Genomic DNA, 21084 nt, shown 5'->3' on the forward strand with positions numbered 1-21084 from the left:
AGCTGGGACTACAGGCATGTGCCACCATGCCCGGCTAATTTTTTCTATATATACTTTTAGTTGTCCAGATAATTTTTATTTCTATTTTTAGTAGAGACGGGGTCTCGCTCAGGCTGGTCTCGAACTCCTGACCTCGAGCGATCCACTCGCCTCGGCCTCCCAGAGTGCTAGGATTACAGGTGTGAGCCACTGCACCCCACTTGTTTACATTCTTAATAATAGATTATTGCTTATCTTTACTTAGTTTGTCACCTAATAAAATTCAACATGCACAAAATCAAACTCATCCTATTTATTCCATCATCCAGTTTTTGATCTTACCTTTGGTGTCTGCCAGAAACAAGAACTTCCTTCCTCTCAATTGCCCTGGGTGGAAATCCCCTTCCCTTTTTTTACTCTCCCCCCACCCCACTCCATTTCTGATTAGTCACAAGGATTTTGATTTGTTCTTTGAGACACTTCTTAAAACCATCTCTTCCTTTCTATGTTATCCCTCTTGCTAGCAATGCTGCCCATTCCTCCTGCAGCCGTTCTCTACTCTACCTATTCTTTAGCGTCCAGGCAGATCTCCATTTCATGAGGTTCGGCCTTAGCATTCCAGTTTCCTGTATCAAACAGTTTCCTATCTACTTCTCCACACACCATTTCTCCTCTATTGTATTATAAGCACCATTAGAGCAGGCACAACGGTTTATGTTTGTTCTGCTATCTCTTACACCGTCTTACATAATTTTGTGTCTAGACTCTGAATTGATCAATTTGTTTGTCAGCATATAGTCCTCGGCTTGCTTAAATTCATAAGAAATGCTTTGTTGAACAAAGAATACAAAGAGAAATAAATTTTTATTAGCAGTAGTGGTAAAGAGATGAGAGAACACTAATGTGCAAAGTTGCATGTTAGGGGTTGTGAAATACATCTGTTTAAGATAGCTACCTAGATCAGTCCTAGTTTTTATATCTTTTAGATGGATATTTGTAAAGCAACCATTTTGTTTTTACTTTTCCACTTGCTTTTTGCCCTTTGTGAGACAATTATAACTGTTTTCTTGATGTGGTAGATTTCATCTTTGAGGTTTAACTTCCGTAGCTTGGGCAAAATGAAGCAGAGTGGGTCGGCAACCTTACCACAGCTGTACAAAGCTTCCTTTAGCACAAGATCTTATCAGAGTTCTAATGAAACATTTAATAGAATATGTGTTATGTTAGCGACAGATCCCTCATAGTTAGGATCTGTGAATGTATATCTGGAGGAACAAGGGCTCTTTATTCTGCATTGAGGAAAATGAACTGCAAGAGCTGTCTTTTATGTTTGCTGTTAATGGGGCCATTAAGTATGCTGTGTATTAGGGATTCATGTAATACTACTGGGTATGTGATAAAGCCATGGTATTTATATCTTTCTTAGACTAGCACAGAGTTTCTTTTAACTTACTATGGACTTTTCTAAGATTCACCCATTTATTCTTTTGTCTCTCTTTATTTTTCTTTCTGTCTCTTTTTCCTTCTTAATTTTTTTCCTCTTTTCTCCCTCTTGCTCTCTTTTTATGCATCCATTTTTCCTTCCCACTTCCTTCTTTTCAAAACCTATTTATATAGTTGCATGCAAAAAAGGTAAATTTGAGTTACTATACATCTTTTCATTTTAAAAATTTGTGTGTATATATGTGTGTTTGTGTGTGTGTGTGTGTTTTAGATGAACCAAATTCAAGAACTCAACATTTGGGTCTTCTAAGTATTGGAGAAATTTGAAAATAGTATTAATTCTTAATAATGCCTTAACTTTGTGGTACTGATGGTCATGAATGCATTCATTTAATCAGTTGATCCCACAATGTGACCTTATTTGGAAGTTATAAAGCTAGATCACATAAGACTTCACTGAGCCCCTTTTTAACAGTGAGTTTATTTTGAATTTGCTTTTACATAGGTTTGCCTCAGTGAAATGAGGGCACATATAAGGACTTGTCAGAAGTACATAGATAAGTACGGACCACTACAAGAACTCGGGGAGACAGCAGCAAGGTTGGTTTCAATACCATGTAGTTTAATGCTAAATTTTGACATGTCTATAGAGAATTTACTGGGCTTGAAAGTTTAACATTTTTATTATAAAAATATTTATGCACTCATGTTTAGGTTCTTAACCATCATACCTGGTATTGGTAATCATGTGTTAGTATTATATTTATGCACTCATGTTTAGGTTCTTAACCATCATACCTGGTATTGGTAATCATGTGTTAGTAGCAATCATTGTCAAATAATTTTACTCAACTTTAAAAACTGCATGTGGGGAACCAAACACACCCTGGAGAGATTGGGACAACTTCCTCAGACAAGTTTGTATGAAGGAAGATCCAAAAGTAAAATGCAGAACTGTTAAATTTCTCCCGGGCTCTGTTTGCTGACTAATCGATTCCTGAAGTAGATCATAACTGAGATTATTCATCTTGACTCTTCCATCACCACTGCTCATTTCCCCAGTGGGAAATAATGTTAAATCAGAGGAAGAACTAAGACTATAAACTAGACCCACCTACATTCTATTTTTTTAAATCTCTAGTTAAGTGACTAGTACTTAGTTCCCAATAATTTTAGTAATATTTCTATTCTATGTGATTTCTAGGTGTGTATGTCCGTTTTGCCAGAGGGAATTGGATGAAGACAGCTTGCTGGATCATTGTATCACTCATCACAGATCGGAAAGGAGACCTGTAGTAAGAATTTTTGTTACGTGTATTTTAGCAATGTCTGAATTCAGGATACAATAGAAAATCCATTTATTAGATTTCTATTTGTAGATATATTATGAAGGATAATAATTTATGTTAAGGTTATAATTTTGTGACTATTTACAGTATGTGAAAGTGTTGCATTGAAACTGATAAGAATTACTAATGTGCAATCACTCATTTATGAAATTATACATTATCTCTTACAGATAAACATGGGCATAATCAACTAAAATTATCAAAAATGTACCTTTAATTAGTTAAGATTTAATTTTTACTAACTGTGGTCATATCCTAAGTTAAAAACATTTTAAAATAATGCAAATGATGTTATTATGACAATACATTAGAAATGAAAGTTATTTATCTTCATTAATTAATCTATTATTTTATTTCACAGTGTTTTTCCATATGGTTGATATTTAATATATATATTGCTCATCATTTCCTAGATTTGTTGTGAATGCTGCCCTTTTTCATTTCAACCTGGCATTGTAGTTCTGTTTTACAGCGTGGTTTTTATAATTTTCATTTTTATATAGTTGTAAGGTTAATCAGAGTTGGATAACTTAACTTTTTTTTCTTTTTTTTTTTTTTTTTTTTTGAGACAGAGTCTCACTCTGTTGCCCGGGCTAGAGTGAGTGCCGTGGCATCAGCCTAGCTCACAGCAACCTCAGACTCCTGGGCTCAAGCAATCCTACTGCCTCAGCCTCCCAAGTAGCTGGGACTACAGGCATGCGCCACCATGCCCGGCTAATTTTTCTATATATATTTTTAGCTGTCCGTATAATTTCTTTCTATTTTTAGTAGAGACGGAGTCTCGCTCTTGCTCAGGCTGGTCTCGAACTCCTGAGCTCAAACGATCCTCCCGCCTCGGCCTCCCAGAGGGCTAGGATTACAGGCGTGAGCCACCGCGCCCGGCCATAACTTAACATTTATTCAAGCCATTTTACTACTATTTTTGAACATTTGGACTGTTACTCATTTTTAGGATTTGAATTCATATTCTTGTATTCTTGTACATTTAAACTTTCCCTTATATTAGATTTTTTTCCTAGGAGGAAATACCTTAGATTGATATTTTTGGGATCAATAGGGCAGACTTTTTAGTAGGTCTTGAAATGTATCTCTAAAATGCTTTCCAAAAAGTTTGAGTCAATCTATATTTGTATCAGTAATTTAAGAGTAAACCACTTTCATCTTAACCTGGCTATAATTGAGTACACTTATTTCACAATTACCCTGGCTTAACAGATATAAAATGATACTTTCAAGATTATTTTAAATTTTATTTTAGCTTTATGCAATATATATGTGTGTGTATTGTTTTATATATATATGTTTTTAGATTTTTTTGAGTTTTGGTGGGTTTTGGGGATAAAATCCTTTTGGAAAGTGGATAAGATTGAAACACAAGTATATTAGATAGGTAGAGAGAGAGAGAGAAAAAGACAGATACAGAGATAATCCTCACAACAATCCTGTGAGATAGGCATGATTATTATTCCCATTTTATAAAGGATAAACTGAGACTCAAAGAGGTTAAGTCAGTCATGCAAAGTCACACAGCTGGTAAGTAGCAAAGCCAGAGTTAGAGTAGTCTGGCTTCAGAGCTGCATGGTAAACCCCTGTTCAAGAGAAAAGGTACACAGCACAGAAAGACATTTGTTATTGATCCCAATAGCCTAGGGGTTTGGCCGTTGGAACGGCTCACTGGGAGTAGATAGGTGTTGGGGGAGCACACCTGTCATGGGCTTTCCTGCTCCAGTTGCTCTGTAAGAGCAGCTGGGCTAGGGAGTTGTTTCAGGATAGGTCTCTGGGAAACAGAGGAAGTTAGAAGAAAGCATTAAGTGGAATGAGAGCAACTGTGATTTACTGAGGCCTAAGTGCTTTCTTGTCTCTCCTAGCAACCCTGTGAAGAAGGGATTGTCAACACAGCCTGAGCCCTGACCACTAGTGCTGCTCTGGCTGGAGGAACACTGGGCTCTGGACCATTATCTTGGGCTACATCTAAGCAGCAATGTGGGGCGGGCCACATACCGGTCAGTTCGGTGTATCTTGTGTGCCTGCTACAGCAGACATCCAGCCCACGTGTCACTCAGTGTGGCCATCAGATCAAAGAGGGCCCATGGAGCTAGGTCCTTCATGATTTAGAGGTCATTGAAGAAAGCCAGGCCGGGCTCAGTGGCTCACACCTGTAATTGTAGCACTCTGGGAGGCTGAGGCGGGAGGATCACTTGAGGTCAGGAGTTCGAGACCAGCCTGAGCAAGAGTGAGACTCCGTCTGTACTAAAAAAATAGAAAGAAATTATCTGGACAACTAAAAATATATAGAAAAAATTAGCCAGGCATGGTGGTGCATGTCTGTAGTCCCCCAGCTACTCGGGAGGCTGAGGCAGGAGGATTGCTTAAACCCAGGAGTCTGAAGTTGCTGTGAGCTAGGCTGACGCCACGGCACTCTAGCCAGGGCAACAGAGCGAGACGCTGTCTCCAAAAAAAAAAAAAAAGAAGAAGAAGAAGAAAGCCAGTCTAAGCGGGGAAGATAAACCAGGAATGGTGGGATCATATTGCCCATGATGGATGTAGCTAAATCCTGGGCTTTGGCAGGGATAGGCTTTGGCTCAAATCCCAGCAAGTCTATTAACTCCTCTCTGCCTCTGTTTCATCATTTGTAAAATGGGACTGAAAATAATTATGCCTTTTTCACAAGTAGTAGTAAATGAGTCAGGCATATAAAGTAAGCACTCACTGTCACATGGAGATCACTCCATAAATAGAAGAGGATGGGCCGGGCGCGGTGGCTCACGCCTGTAATCCTAGCACTCTGGGAGGCTGAGGCGGGTGGATCGCTCAAGGTCAGGAGTTCGAGACCAGCCTGAGCAAGAGCGAGACCCCCCGTCTCTACTAAAAAAATAGAAAGAAATTAGCTGGACAACTAAAATATATATAGCAAAAAAAAAAATTAGCTGGGCATAGTGGCACATGCCTGTAGTCCCAGCTACCTGGGAGGCTGAGGCAGTAGGATCTCTGAAGCCCAGGAGTTTGAGGTTGCTGTGAGCTAGGCTGATGCCACGGCACTCACTCTAGCCCGGGCAACAAAGCGAGACTCTCTCAGAGAAGATTTCTCAGAGGAAGTGATACACGCTCACAGTTGGGGAACCCACATGGGGTGAGAGTAGGAGTGGGATGGAGAGGGGGGTTGAACTGAAGTGGTAAAACTTCACCACGAAGACCAGCATGTTATCATGGCCTTGAAACCGGAGCAGACTGTTTAGAAATGCCTGGTTTTGTAACACCCTAGGGCTGTCTAGAAGTAGTATCTGGAACAGAGATCTTCTTTTATTCTTGAGCAGAAGCTCAAGACACATGTCACTCTGAAGGATCTAGAGCCATTAGAGGTTATGATGTATCCTGTGGTTATGAAAAGACTGGAACATGGCATACTTGGAGTGCACATGCTTAAGAATCCCTAGTGGGGACATGTCAGTGAAGACACCCTGGTAGAGGCCCTGGGTAAAGAGGGCTGAGTCCAAGGCTGGTTCTGGGTTGATGAGGAAGTTAGCAAGAATTACTGCTTTAAAGGACTGGATTGCTGATTTTGCTGCATATAAGATAAGCGACATCGTCAGTCTCACCTGGTGTAAGAGGTTTCCTGGCAGCTAGAGATTTGGGCAAATGGTTCTTCTGCCTTCCAAAAATAATTAGAGAATTCAGAGATCAAACCACAAGATAGCCAATCTTTGCAGAACTGCTCAAGACTGATGCAGTAGGTTAAGAACATCAAAGGATTTTGACTTTTCTCATACACCAACAGCTCCTTTTTCTCACATAGTAATTATATTCTGCCGTGTTGCATTTTCTGAATAATTATATTTATGGAATATTAGACTCAAAGGAGCCAAAAGACACAAACAGCATGCTTGAGTTTGAATTAGGAGACCATTTCTGAGAGAAATATGGTATTTTATCTTGTAAAGGGATATGGTTCTAGTAAGAACCATACTTTGTGGTTATTCTCTCTGCCCAGGGTGTACTTTCTTTCACTGGTTGGCTCTTACTCATCTTTTGGAGCTCAGCTTAAATCTTACTTCCTCAAGGAACTCCCCCGACACTCAAATTAATTTCACCCCTTGCTTTTCTCCTCTTTTTTCAGTATTTACCACAATTTGTAATTGTATATTCATTTCCTGTTTGTCTTTCCCTCTAATTTGTTAGGTTCATGAAGGCATGGAACCTAAGTCCTTTGTTCAAGACTACATGCCCAGTTCTTTTTTTTTTTTTTTTTTTTTGAGACAGAGTCTTGCTCTGTTGCCCTGTGGAGTACCATGGCATCAGTTTAGCTCACAGCAACCTCAGACTCCTGGGCTCAAGTGATCCTCCTGCCTCAGCCTCCTGAGTAGCTGGGACTACAGGCTTGCGCCACTACGCCCGGCTAATTTTTTTTTTTTTAATATTTTTAGTTGCCCAGCAAAATTTCTTTCTATTTTTTAGTAGAGACGGGGGTCTCACTCTTGCTCAGGCTGGTCTTGAACTCCTGAGCTCAAGCAATCCTCCCGCCTCGGCCTCCCAGAGTGCTAGGATTACAGGCATGAGCCACCATGCCCAGCCTGCATGCCCAGTTCTTGGCAGAGTGTCTAACATGCATAGTAGGATGTAGCGATATGAAAAAAGGATATTAAAGAAAAACATGACTCTGTTTACCCAGATGCATAGGTTCCAGCAGTTCTATGTTTTCTACCATACTCTGGAGGCTCATTCCTTAAGGAAGGGACAGAACTGCTATTGGTTTGAAACACAAACTGTGGTGACCGCAGCCTGAGCCAGTCCTGCCCACGGCAGCTTTATTTATATGGTACTTAGGGTATTTGTGACTTGACTGGACAGCGGGGTGTATGTGCATAAGTGTTTAGGAAGAAAAAAATCTTCAATAGATTTGCTTTCAGTCTCCCACTAAATTAGGTCTGCAATCTGGTATCTTGATTTTTGTTACATATTGGCCTATAAATATTTTTAGTGCATGTCTCTTTTCTCTTTTTGGTATTGGATTCAATAATCTTCAATCACTTCCTCATATGGCATTTACCATCATATGGAAAGTGTTCTATAATCGGCTTGAGTTGCTGTAGAGATTAGTCTAAACCACAGATGGTGGAGTTGAGTGTCCGTTGCCACAGCCGTTCAGGATTAAATCTTTTGCCTCTTGAGATGTCTGTGACATGTATACACTGTCTTCCAACTCTTTTACACTTGTACTCTTAGAATTCATCTTCTGGCCTCAGAAGAACATGATAGACATGTTCTTCATTAAAGATCTTTGATATTAGATTGCATATGTAGATAATACTTGGTAACTAAAAGCCCTCAACAGTAAAATATGATGTTTATAGCATCTATGCTTTTAGAACCTAAGAAAAGGATACCAGAAAAAAGTTAAATTCTGCCACCTACTTTTCTATTCTTTATTAAATCAGTCATACACATATTTTTGAAACAGAATTCAAGTTTATAAAATATACCTGATTCACAATGAGGGCTATCGAGGACCTGTGGGGAGAATGATTTTCTTTTGGGGATACTCCATAACAGTACCAAAATGGGGGCGGAAAACAGGGTTTGGAGAACTGGAAGGCCGACTGCCCTGTTGGTTGTGTTCTGTCAGTGATCTTACCTTTATTCTTAATTTGATAAGGGAGAGGTGTCTTTTGGAAGACCCTGTTAAGAACCAGTTCAGAAAGACTGGGATGGGGGCAGGATGCTTGACTCCATGTATACATGGAGCAGTATCAAATCTGTTTCTGGGTCTTTGGTGTTTGCTATGAGGGACTTTGGGAAATGTGTCCTAAGGTTCCCATGTTAGATACTCACATCTACGACCCTGATGATCAAAGGGCATTTGTTCTTATGAATATTTCTATACATTTTGTGTATTTTTGGAAGCCCTTACCTTGGCGATTCTCAACCTTTTCTCTACCCCAGCACACGTAAAGAATATGATATTGAAAGAAATCATTCTTATTTTCCCGTACGTAATAGTGATTCATGAAGGTGGGTGAGTACTCCCCTAAGGGAGAGAAGGTGATTGTATCAGAATTTAGGGAAGAAGGAGTGATACATAATTGAAAATGAACTCTGATCTGATTCTGTGTATCAGTAACTGTTCTTTTCCCATCCCTAACTGGCCTAATTACTCTGGTATAGGAACTGATATGAATTAGAAGACATTTTTTAAAAAAGAAAAACAAACAAACAAAAAAACCAAACTCTAAGCAGCAAAAACCCTATCAGAAGAGAAAAAGAAAATTACTGGAAATCTTTATCCTAAAAACTAGTTCTTTATTCATGAGGTGTCTGCTATGTGCCAGGTATTATGCTAGGTGCAAGGCATAAGGAAATAAGAAAAATATGATTTGCTCTTGCCCTAAGGGATCTTTTATTTTAAGGGGGAAGAAACTTTAAATAACATTTTATCTAATCTGCAAAGTATATATTTTATTCCTACTTTAGAGAAGAAGAATTAAGTCTGAGCCCCTATTTTGCGCCAAATTCCATGTACACTAACATACAGAGAATTTAGAGCAAGTCATTTTTACTTCATTTTTATAGTTCCAACATTGTTGCTCCTTATTAAAGAAAATCTAGCAGCAAGTAAATAAATAATATTAAATCCCTTTAAGAAAATATTTAAATACTTTCTCCAGATAGGGAAAGCCTGCTGCTCTTGAATGAAAATACTCCTATCCTAAATTAAAGCTTTTCAGGATCTTGCAAAGCTAAGAACAGATAGAGTTAAGAAATTTTACTAATTTAAGAAAAATTCTTAATTTTAAGAAGCTTAAGAAATTCTGCTTTTTCTGTCTGTCTTTCTTTCTTTCTGAAAGAATTTTTTTTTTTAAATCATGTAAAGATTTTTTTTTCCTGGAGTTCCCAAGGACTTTTACTTCGTTCAACATTCCTGAAAAGGAGAGTAGGTAAATCACGTAAGAAGAAGGAGAGATTTTATTGTCTTGTTGTAAAGTGGACAGACTTTGGATATTGACTCCTTGTGAATCTAGACTGTTCTAAAATTGCCCTACAAAGCTCAGAGAAAATGACTCACATGAATAAAGAGCAAACATAGCGGGAAATTTTCATACTTCTCATGGATTATACTAGAAGAATGAGCACAGGTGCAAAAGAAACTCAATGCACTTGGCTTCGTGCCAACAGTGATTTTGGCACAAAATAGCAAAAAATTGCAAATCTTCTCCCCCAGCTCTCTGCCCAAAGCTTACACATAATAGACATACAACAGCATTCCTATTTTACAGTGTACTCGGGCTGTTTATAGTATTGAGCCAATGAAGATTTTTATATGATTGTACAGAGAAGCTTCTCAGAGGTAATGTAATGCAGCCTCCCTCTCAAGGTAGTAAGTGATTTCCTTTGTCAGTGCTTGAAATTTTCCAGAATGGTAACCCAGTTATAAGGATTTTGTTTCTAGACGTCTCGACATCTTAATTTTCCTTCTGTGTCTATTGCAGTTTATTGATGTTTCCCTTACCTAGCACTTAAAATAGAACACAGTGCTCCAAGAATAGTTAGTGAATGCAATATAGAAGGACAATCAACCATTACTCTAGATAATTGAGTACTATCTGTGCTGTTCATTATTTAGCATTTTACTAGCTTTTTAAATGATTAGTCATACTTCTGCTCTGATAATGATTCTTAGTAAAATGAAATTCCCGAAAGACTTTTTTCTATAGGTACTGGAGTTAAGAAAGGTGTTCTCTATTACAACCTAGGTATTAGATGTAGAATTTCTCATTTATTCCCCTACTATTCATCTTGTTTCTCTAAAAGAAATTACATTTTCTTTAAGACAGTGGTTCTTAAACTTTCTCATGCATCAGAATCACCTGGAAGGCTTGCTTAACTACAGATTGCTAAGCCCTACGCCTAGAGTGTCTGATTTAATAGGTCTGAGCTGGGACCTGAAAATTTTGCATCTCTAATAAGTTGCTAGGTGATGCTGATGCTGCTAGTCTGAGGACCCCACCCTGAGAACCATTGCTTTGTTTCAAACGTTGAAGCGCGAGGGCAAGCTAGAAATAGGACTATATTTTGTATTTGATTCTTTGTTGACCAGCATTGCATAATCTATATTCTGGGGATTTGGGGGATAAATATCCTTTCAAAAGAATCTTCTTCATCTGATTAAAAGTGGAAAGAAACATCTGTTTTCATGCACATTAAGTGTACTTTTTGTTTTAATCCCATTAAAGCAGCCTCTGTCAGGCGATCTGTCCCCTCTTCCTAGAGAGTAAGTGCTTCTGTTCTTCGATTTGGTCATCTGTAAACAAAAGTAGAGAAAATGTACTGAAGGATGTTGGTTATCTTTGGCTTTATAGTTTATTGAGAAGAAAGAATAATAAATGAAGGTTAATTACATAGAAAGGGACAATTTGGAATCAATAGGCCCAACACCAGAAGATACAAACCCCAGGGCTAAGGGGAATCAACTGAAGGCATCAGTAGGATGGGGTGAGGTTCTTCCCTAAGCTGCTAGGTCACAAATCGGGACAGGCAGATGTCCCGATCTACTGTACATTGGCCTGCACACTGAATGGGCTGGGAGCCCATCTGCTAAGGACCTGCCCTCTGTGGGGTACCAGGACATGACACTGTCACCATGTCTGATAAATGGGAGGCTATCATAGAAATAGTTTTCAATTATCTGAAGTTGGTAGCAGCTTCTAATATAGTGGCTGTTAGTCACCTATTGCATTTACCATCAAAAGTCCATACTGAGAAGAGGCCAACGTCTTTTGAATGTACACTATACAATTGTTGGTTCCTGATAGAAGGAACCGACATGGCCTGGGAGCATTGAATAGAGACAAATAATAAAGGATGGCTGATGTTAGGATATTGGCAATGTTAGGGAGAGTGTAAGTGAATACTTAGGTATTTATATAATGATGAATCTGTCTCTCATCTACCGTTTTTTTCCCCCCTTCCCATTCTTACCCTCTCTTCCCTCAGGTCAAATCTCCCAGTTTAAGAAACAAAAGACATTTTTGAGTAGTACAGAGTTCAGCCTGTGGTTTTGCAGTGTTCTTCTGGTGGATGTCTCTTTAGTCACACAATTAAATTTTGTGTACACCAGAGACTGAAGCCAGCATTTGTTCCCTATTAACATAAGACTAAAACCAAAAGCTTTTTTGCTTAAAATTCCAAGTTTTCTGTATCTCTCTCCTCCACTAGACTCTAATCAGCTCCTTAATGGTAGGAACCAAGGGCATAGTCATTCTGTGCCTCTAGGTCTTGGTATCATCCTACAGAATTGCCTACAGAAAGCATGTTAGGTGCTTGAGTTAATACTGAGCAGAGGTGGTACCAACTTACCCTTCCAAACTCTTCTCCCATCACTTCCCCAACACACCCTTCCCTCAGCTACACTGAGCTTTTTCCATTACCTAAGCAGGGCCTGTCCTTTTACGACTTCCTGCCTCTTCCCACATTGATTCCTCTGCCTGTGATGCTCCTGGCCGCTGGGCTGGCTGGCTCATTCTTCAAGTTAGAGGCAGCTCAGCTGAAGCCTTTCCAGACTTCCTGAGCAAAATTTGTAATTCCTTTTTCAGGTCTTAAACAATTGTCTGTTCATATCTTGGCCATAGCGCTTGCTATACTGTATTGAAAGTATCTGCATAAGTGATAATAATGGCAACCATTTATTACTTGTGCCAAAGACTGAGCTAATATAATCACTGAGCTTCATAATAATATTAAATGATGTATTATTTTACATCTACCAACAGTCCTGGGACACAAATAATACTCCTTTTACAGGTTGAGATTAATTACTTGCCAACGGTAAGTCAGTGAGAGGTTGGAAACTATTTTCTGGATACCAGGAATGTAGGGGTCCACGCGACACATGTAGTTTCCCCCCTCAGGGAGCCCCAACTCTTCAAGGATAGGGATCAGATAGTAGTAAATGTTTGGCATTTATTGAATGCCTAGCATGCACCTGGCACGTTAAGGACCTTATCTCTAATTATCACAGCTGCTCTACAAGGCAGGTGTTATCCTCATTTCACAGAAGGGGAAACTTACTGCTCAAGATCACGCAGCTGGGGCTAGGATTTGAGCCCAAAGTTGTCCGGGTGTCTTACTGGTCTCCATATTTCAAGTGCCCCTGGATACAATAAAGAGCGTTGAATGAACAAATTTCTGTAACTGGTGTTCCTTCTCTCACACCTTGAAATGCTAATATTGTTCTTCTGTTAAAATATTTCTTGCTCTCAGCTCTGTTTTTATTATATATAGTAGTCTCAGGGTAGATTAAATGCTATCTTGGGATAGCCAGTGTTGTCAGTTAAGCAAAGTAGCTAGCATTGGAAAATCATAAATGATCATAAAGCAATAATAATTAAAAGTATGCAATTTTATTATAAACAAGACATAAAGATTAATGGAGTCAAACAAAATTCAGAAATTGCCCCTTATTTATAGAAATTGAGCATATTGAAACTGAGATCCTCATAAAACAATAAGAAAGAAAAGAATAATATTAAAATACTGCATTTCAATTTAAAGAAGAATGTTATCATCCAAGCTGATAAAGTGGATACTGTTAGAATGTGAAAGAAAAAAAGAACCAAAAACATTGGATTATCTGTTGGAGGCCTGGATTCCAGTCTGGTACTTGTAGCTGGGTAAATTCAAGCTAGTTTTTTTTTTCCACTCTGAAATCGCACTGATGTACAAAATAAGGATAACAATTAATTCACAGGGCTGTTGTGAGGATGAAATGAGAATACCACCTAATTCACTGCCTAACAACACATACTTGGCACTCATAATGAGTCTGCATCTCATAGTTTGAAAAATGAATACATGAATAAATAGAATTTTTTAAAAACCTGGAATAAAATGTAATAACGCAGTATATATTAGCCATTAGGGAAATGCAAATTAAAACCATGGTGAGATACCACTACACACCTATCAAAGTAGCTAAAATAAAAAAATTTTGACAGTACCAGATGCTGGCAAGAATGAGGAAAAACTGAATAATTCACACATTGCTAGTGAGAATATAAAATGGTACAGTCACTCTGAAAAACAGTGTGGCAGTTTTTTACAAAGTTAAATATCCACTTACTGTATGACCAACAATCCCACTCTTGGATATTTATCCTAGAGAAATGAAAACTTCTGTTTATGCAAACATCTGTATATAAATACTCAGTATTATCCATAAATTTATAGCATAGTAGCTTTATTCGTAACAAACAAAAACTGGAAACAATCCAGACATTCTTCAAAGGGTAAATAGATAACCAAACTGTGAGCCATCCATACCATGGAATACTACTCAGGAATAAAAAGCAGGGAACTACTGACACACCCAACAACTTTGACAGATCTCAAAGTCCTTGTGCTCAGTGGAAAAAGCCAATCTCAAGAGGTTAAATACTGCCAGGTGCAGTGGCTCATGCCTGTAATCCTAACACTTTGGGAGGCCGAGGTGGGAGGATTGATTGAGGTCAGGAGTTCAAGACCAGCTTGAGCAACATAGCATGCCCCCATCTCTACAAAAAGTACAAAAATTAGCTGGCATAGTGGTGCATGCAGATAGTTCCAGGTACTCGGGGGGCTGAGGCAAAGAGGATCACTTGAGCCCAGGAGTTTGAGGTTGCTGTGAGCTATGATCATGCCACTGCCCTCATGCCTGGGCACTCCAAAAAAAAAAAAAAAAAGTTAAATACTGTATAACAGCAGTCCCCAACCTTTTTGACACCAGGGACCAGTTTAATGGGAGACAGTTTTTCCACAGACTGGAGAATGGGGGTGGTTTTGAGATGATTCAAACTCATTACATCTATTGTGCACTTTATTTGTATTATTATTACATTGTTAACCTCTCTGCTAACGGTAATCTGTATTTGCAGCCACTCCCCAGTGCTGGCATCATCACCTCAGCTCCACCTAACCAGATCATCAGGCATTAGATTCTCATAAGAAACACACAACCTGGATAGATCCCTCACATGTGCAGTTTGCAGGAGGGTTCAAGCTACCATGAGAATCTGATGCCCCTGCTGATCTGACAGAAAGCGGAGCTTATGTGGTGATGCCAGCAATGGGGAGCGGCTGTCAATACAGATGAAGCTTCGCTCTCTCACTGGCTTGCTGCCGGCTTACCTCCTGCTGTGGGGCTGGGTTCCTAACAGGCCATGGTTGCAGCCTGGGGCTTGGGGACCGCAGCTGTGTAACTCTATTTATATAACACTCTCAAAATGATGAAATTATAGAAGTGGAGAACAGATCAGAGGTTAGGGAGAGAGGAGGAAGTAAATGGGTAGCAGCACAGTGGAGTTTCTTCATAGTAATAGAAGCCTTCTATATCTTGATTGTGTTGTGGTTGTACAAATCTATATATGTGATAAAATTTCATAGAACTATACACACACACACACATACACCCCTAAAAATATGACTACACACAAAAACTGGTGGATCTAAGTAAGGTCTGTTACTCTGGTTAATTGCTAATTTCCTGGTTTCAACAATGTGCTGTACTTATGTCAGATGTTATCATTTGGGGAAGCTGGGTAATGAAGACATGAGATCTCTGCATTATTTTTATAATTTCTTGTGAGTTTATAAATATCTCACAATGAAAAAGTTTTAAAAATAGCCACTAATGGCTATTAACTTAGAAAAATATATGTAAATAATAAGTAATGGTAGTGTGTTTTAATCTATTAATACATATTGCTGATAACAGGAAAAAACTATAGAGCAATAGATACTGTGAACCATAAATGTTCATAACTGTTGACCTAGTGATCTCCATTTCTGGGCATTTATCCTAAGGAAATAATCCCCCAAAAGGTAAATAGTAGAGGTGATATCATTTGCATTAACAAAATATCCACATACAAAGTATTCCAAGAGGTAGATATATCAAAGTAAATTATGATATATCTACTAACTGTAATATTGTTTAAATAATAAATTGATAACTATGAAACAAAGTCATACTGTCATGTATGCATATGGATGAGAAATGCATATGAAGAAATAAATGCAGTTTTATTTAATGTTGCTTTAACATTTATGCAATTTTATAACATAATTCTGAAGTATGGCCAATGGATCCATAAAGTTAAAATTCATTTTGTTGAATCGTTACTTATGTTTTTAAATTCTGACACCAATGATTGTTTTAAATTCTTTCTTGAACTCTTGGTCTTCTTTCTTTCCAGTTCTGTCCACTTTGCCGTTTACTACCTAATGAGAATCCAAGTAGCTTCAATGGCAGTTTAATAAGACATTTGCAAGTTAGTCACACTTTGTTTTATGATGATTTCATAGTAAGTACATTTTCTTATTTTTACGTTATGTTTTTATGATATCTGTGTTAAGCTTACCTTCTTAATCCAAGTGAATGAGAGAGAAAAATGTATATATGGCTGAAGTGTTAAGTGTTAGCATTAAGTAGGAAATCATGAAAACAAAGTGTTTTATAAATTTGACTATTAATATTGAAGTGGTTATCTGCCTTGGACAAAATTATTTTCTTTGTGATCTAGATAGCCATTGTATAAAGAACCATATTTAACTTTTAAATTATTTTAATTATTATTATTATTTTTTTTTTGAGACAGAGTCTTACTCTGTTGCCTGGGCTAGAGTGCTGTGGCATCAGGCTAGCTCACAGCAACCTCAAACTCCTGGGCTCAAACAATCCTTCTGCCTCAGCCTCCCAAGTAGCTGGGACTACAGGCATGTGCCACCATACCCGGCTAATTTTTTCTATATATTTTTAGTTGTCCAGCTAATTTCTTTCTATTTTTAGTAGATACGGGGGTCTCACTCTTGCTCAGGCTGGTTTTGAACTCCTGACCTTGAGCGATCCTCCCACCTTGGCCTCCCAGAGTGCTAGGATTACAGGTGTGAGCCACCACACCTGGCCAAATTATTTTAATTTTTACTCTAGTCTCTCCCTATATATAGTTATGATAACTGTGGAGTTGAGAACTTATATAACAGAGATGAAATCACATCAGTAGTGAAATGGGCCAGGCGTGGTGGCTCACACCTGTAATCTTAGCACTTTGGGAGGCCAAGTTGAGAGAACTGCTTGAGCCCAGGAGTTCAAGACCAACCTGGCAATAGTGAGACCCCATCTCTACAAAAAACAGAAAAATTAGCCAGGTGTGGTGGTGTGTGCCTATAGTCTGAGCTATTCAGAAGTCTGAAAGGCAGAAGGATCCCTTGAGCCCGGAACTGGAAGCTACAAGCAGCAATGAGCTACAATGACACCACTGCACTCTAGCCCGGGCAACAGAGCAAGACCCTGTCTCAATCAATCAATATATATATATTTTTTCCATTCATATATATATATATATATATATATATATATATATATATATATATATGTATATAATGGAATGGCTCAGAGTTTGCCCAGCATCCAGTTGCTTTTATGGTATGTTGCATGGCCAATAATAGATTAGACATGACATTATCAGTATAGTAAGACCTATAGGCCTTTTAATTTTTATTTTAAATTCTATAAAACACAAAGCTTGTGTTTATTGAAATTTTAAACAAAAAAAAATTTATTATGAAAACAATTTAAACGTACACAAAAGTATACAGAATAATATAATGAACCCCCTTATACCCATGACCTAGCCTCAATAACCAACTCATGATCAATCTCATTATATTAAGAGTATTTAAGGTGGAAAAAAAGTTACATATAATATGAATAGTCTTAATACTTATGAATATATTTCCCATTGTGAGAAATGAGAATAGCAAACAAAAAGTTAACATATGCAATGGAAATATCTCTACTGGGGGGGAAAAAGTTCACATAGCCTTTGCTCTACTTTGGTCCATATGTTGCCATGTGGAAATAAGGCATTGTCCCCTAAGCCCATCTCAGCAAAGGAGTATTGCCTATTGTAGGGAAGAAAATCACTCATAGTCATGTTCTGAAATAATATATTTTATTGTTACTTTTATCTAAATACATAAAATGTAAAGGGTTAAATTTAAATTTGCATATAATTGTTACATGATTTTGACTGTTTTTATGCAACTTCAAGATGAAATTTAATAATTGTTGAAGATTGTCATTTGAAAATTTTATCCATGCTTTCCGATCTGCCTATTGGACAGATCTATCTAGATTGGACACAAGAAGCTTGGGTTCTAACCTAGGTTTAAGTAATAGCTCTGTCACAGCTGTCTGTGACCTTGGGGAAGATATTTAACCTCTGAACCTCAGTTTGTTCATTTGTTAAATGAGCAGAGCAAAAGCACCTACTCCCAAAAGCTCTTGTTAGGATAAAGTAATGCATATAAAGTGATTTGCACAGTTCAGGCACAGATGTTAGGGCAAGTTGGAGATGGGGTGGAAATAAGTAGGATTATTAGGACCACTTGAAGAATTGAACAAGGTACATGACAGAGGCTTCATAATTTCCACTCCATCTCTCGTCCCTTAAGGCACATAGGTTCTAGAACCTGGTTTGGGTCCATGGGTTCTCATTGCTAACATAAAGGGGTTCCTCTTTATCTTAACTCTATAAGATGTTCTAAAAGCAGGTCGATTCCATGCCTTTCTGGTTACTCATGTTCAGTCTAGTCTCAAGATCTTTCAGATGAAGGATGACCCTGGAGCTAGTCAGGACGAAGCTACTTTGATAAGAATATTTTCCAGCCACTCAAAACCATATTCTTGGGTATGAAAAGTGAGCTTGAAGTAGTGTTCTTTGTTTTGATTTTTTGTTTCCTGAGCTACTGTGGACTAAGCTAGACACTTTATGCATATTATTATCTCATTTTATTCCTTGCAGCAACTTCTGTGAGGTGAATATTTTTATCCTCATTTAACTGCGAAATATCTGAAGCTCAAAGGTTAACTAAATTGCCTAAGAACAAGCTGATATCATGTCCAAACCTTGTGCTCTACTGTGCTTTATGGCTTTCCTTTGGATTTTGTTTATTTGTTTTTATGTTTTAGAATGGACTTTGAATAGAGATTTCAGTTGTGTTGTTTGTTAATTATGGAAGAGGGGAGGGATTGCAGAGGGAAGGGTTCCTAATGGTTTTTGTTTTATTTATAGAATGTGCTGACTTTGAATTCCATTTTGACACATACGGGAACGAGGAGAAAGAGAGTTTTGTTTTCAACTATTTTTTTTTTTCAGAAATAGATATTCAGTAGTATTGCTGGCATTGGGGAATCCTGGGGGGATGCCTTAACTCCATGTGACATGTTTGTGTGGAACATAGCTCTGTGACCAGCATTTGTAATATTGACTAAAAACTACTAATTATGTCAAATAAAAATTTCAAATTCCAAATCAAGACTATTTTGTTATGATAGTAACTAGTTAATTGATAGACAGTTAAGTGAAATAGAAAATGTGTTAGCCCCAAGGCAAAACTCCTGGGTTCTGTGACAGGCTTTGTGAAACCTTGGACAAGTCACTTAACTCAGAGCTTCAGTTTCCTGCAAAATGAGGGCATTGCATTGACCATCATCCTCCAGTTTCTGAAACACTTTTGACTCTGGATGTTTCTAATTATTTTTCTTTATTGTAGGATTTTAATATAATTGAGGAAGCTCTTATCCGAAGAGTCTTAGACCGGTCACTTCTTGAATATGTGAATCACTCGAACACCACATAATCTTATTAAAAGGAAGAGGAAGGGGACCATTCACTTGCACCATAAGATGCTGCTTAAACAATTAGAGAGAGATTGTCAATGTTTGATGGACAAAAATGTACAACACAGTTATATGTTTGCCTATGGTTATTGGTATAGTGCATTTAAATCTGCTTTCATTTTGATGGTTTAAATCTGTCTTACATTCTTGAGTTTCTAAGACATTTAACAACAAAAATTCATCTATGTCAGTCAATATATGGAAGAGACACAGGCTAAGCATGTAGGTAGAGGATCTCTATTTGCAAATTTGATGATACTGAGTGTAATACTACATATTAATAATGACCATCATGGTTAGGCATGAAAACTAATCTTTGTTCTATGTGAAAAGATGGAGAGTGAAGCAAAGTGCAGACATTTTAGGAAATAAGAAATCTGTTCCAAAGCTTTTGTTTTAATATCTAATATAATAACATGAATAATTTTGTATGGGAGTAGGAAAGGAAAATTTTGGAAATCAACAAAGTTCATTTAACCAAACTGTATTACATAATATTGTAACAAAATAAATTTTGTGTTAGAAAAGTATACTTAATTCTTTGACTTTTTATAACTATATACATATAGAAGAATTTAATACTATATTTTTCAAATTTTTGTAGCTTATTATTTAGAAACATTTCTATAATATAGGCAATTTCTTAAGAACCATTATCTGATATTTATAGTAGAAGTATTCACATCCATAATTTTTAGTGGAAAACCCTAAGGGCTTTGATTTCTTTTTAAATTTTAACCCTTTAGAAATTACAAAATAAAACACAAATGCTTAAGGTTTATAGCCTAATGCATTATTATAAGGAAACACTCTTAGAACTCTGCCAGTCACCCCATATATCCTCTTTGTGTCCTATCACAATTACAATCCCACAAAAGTAACCACTAGACTGATTTCAACAGTAATCACTTCCTTTACATTTCTTTATTATTTTATAACAAAGATAAAGATATAAGTGCATATCTTTATACTTTAATATTCATTTTAAATTGTTTTATTAGAGTTATATTTTATATTTCTTTTTAATCTACAAGTTCCTCCTTCTTCCTTCCTTTTGCTTAAAATTTACCTATTGAAGAACCTGGTCTTAGGACCTATAGGTTTCCTGAAATCTGTATTTTGCTAATTGTGCCCTTATGATGCAATTCAGCATGTTCCTCTGTCCTCTGGATATTGGCACATGGATCCAAAGGTTTGAACAGACTCAGGTTCAATCTTTTTGGGAAGACTATAGGTCATGGTCTCATGGTCTATTCTTTCATCAGAGGTCACATAATGTCTTCTTCTCTCTTTTTGTGACATTAGCCGAAATTGATACTCAAAGCCTAGATCTATTCATTCATTGTAGTTTGGGGAATATTCTAATTCTATCATTTCTTTGGGGGTTTGTTTGTTTGTTTGTTTTAAGACAGAGTCTTGCTCTGTTGCCCAGGCTAGAGTGCAGTGGCATCAGCCTAGCTCATAGCAACCTCAAACTCCTGGGCTCAAGCGATCATCCTGCCTCAGCCTCCCCATTAGCTAGGACTGCAGGCATGCGCCACCATGCCTATCTAATTTTTTCTATTTTTAGTACAGATATAGGTGTCACTCTTGCTCATGCTGGTC

At 37.6% G+C, this 21084-nt stretch overlaps 1 protein-coding gene across 3 annotated transcripts in view; it reads left to right on the forward strand.

The window, feature by feature from the left end:
* The window catches only part of RNF125 (ring finger protein 125), a 37614-nt gene extending 17468 nt beyond the window's left edge, over positions 1-20146 (forward strand). The window contains exons 3-6 of one of the 3 annotated variants that reach the window (XM_045527579.1): positions 1928-2022; positions 2627-2717; positions 15992-16099; positions 19353-20146. In XM_045527579.1, coding sequence (XP_045383535.1) covers positions 1928-2022; positions 2627-2717; positions 15992-16099; positions 19353-19439 — 381 coding nt within the window. In that variant the 3' untranslated portion in view covers positions 19440-20146. The other 2 variants (XM_045527578.1, XM_045527580.1) reach the window with 2 other exon arrangements.
* The last annotated feature ends 938 nt before the right edge of the window (positions 20147-21084 follow it).

The sequence above is a fragment of the Lemur catta genome, chromosome 16 (assembly GCF_020740605.2).
Source record: "Lemur catta isolate mLemCat1 chromosome 16, mLemCat1.pri, whole genome shotgun sequence".
Lineage (NCBI taxonomy): Eukaryota > Metazoa > Chordata > Mammalia > Primates > Lemuridae > Lemur > Lemur catta.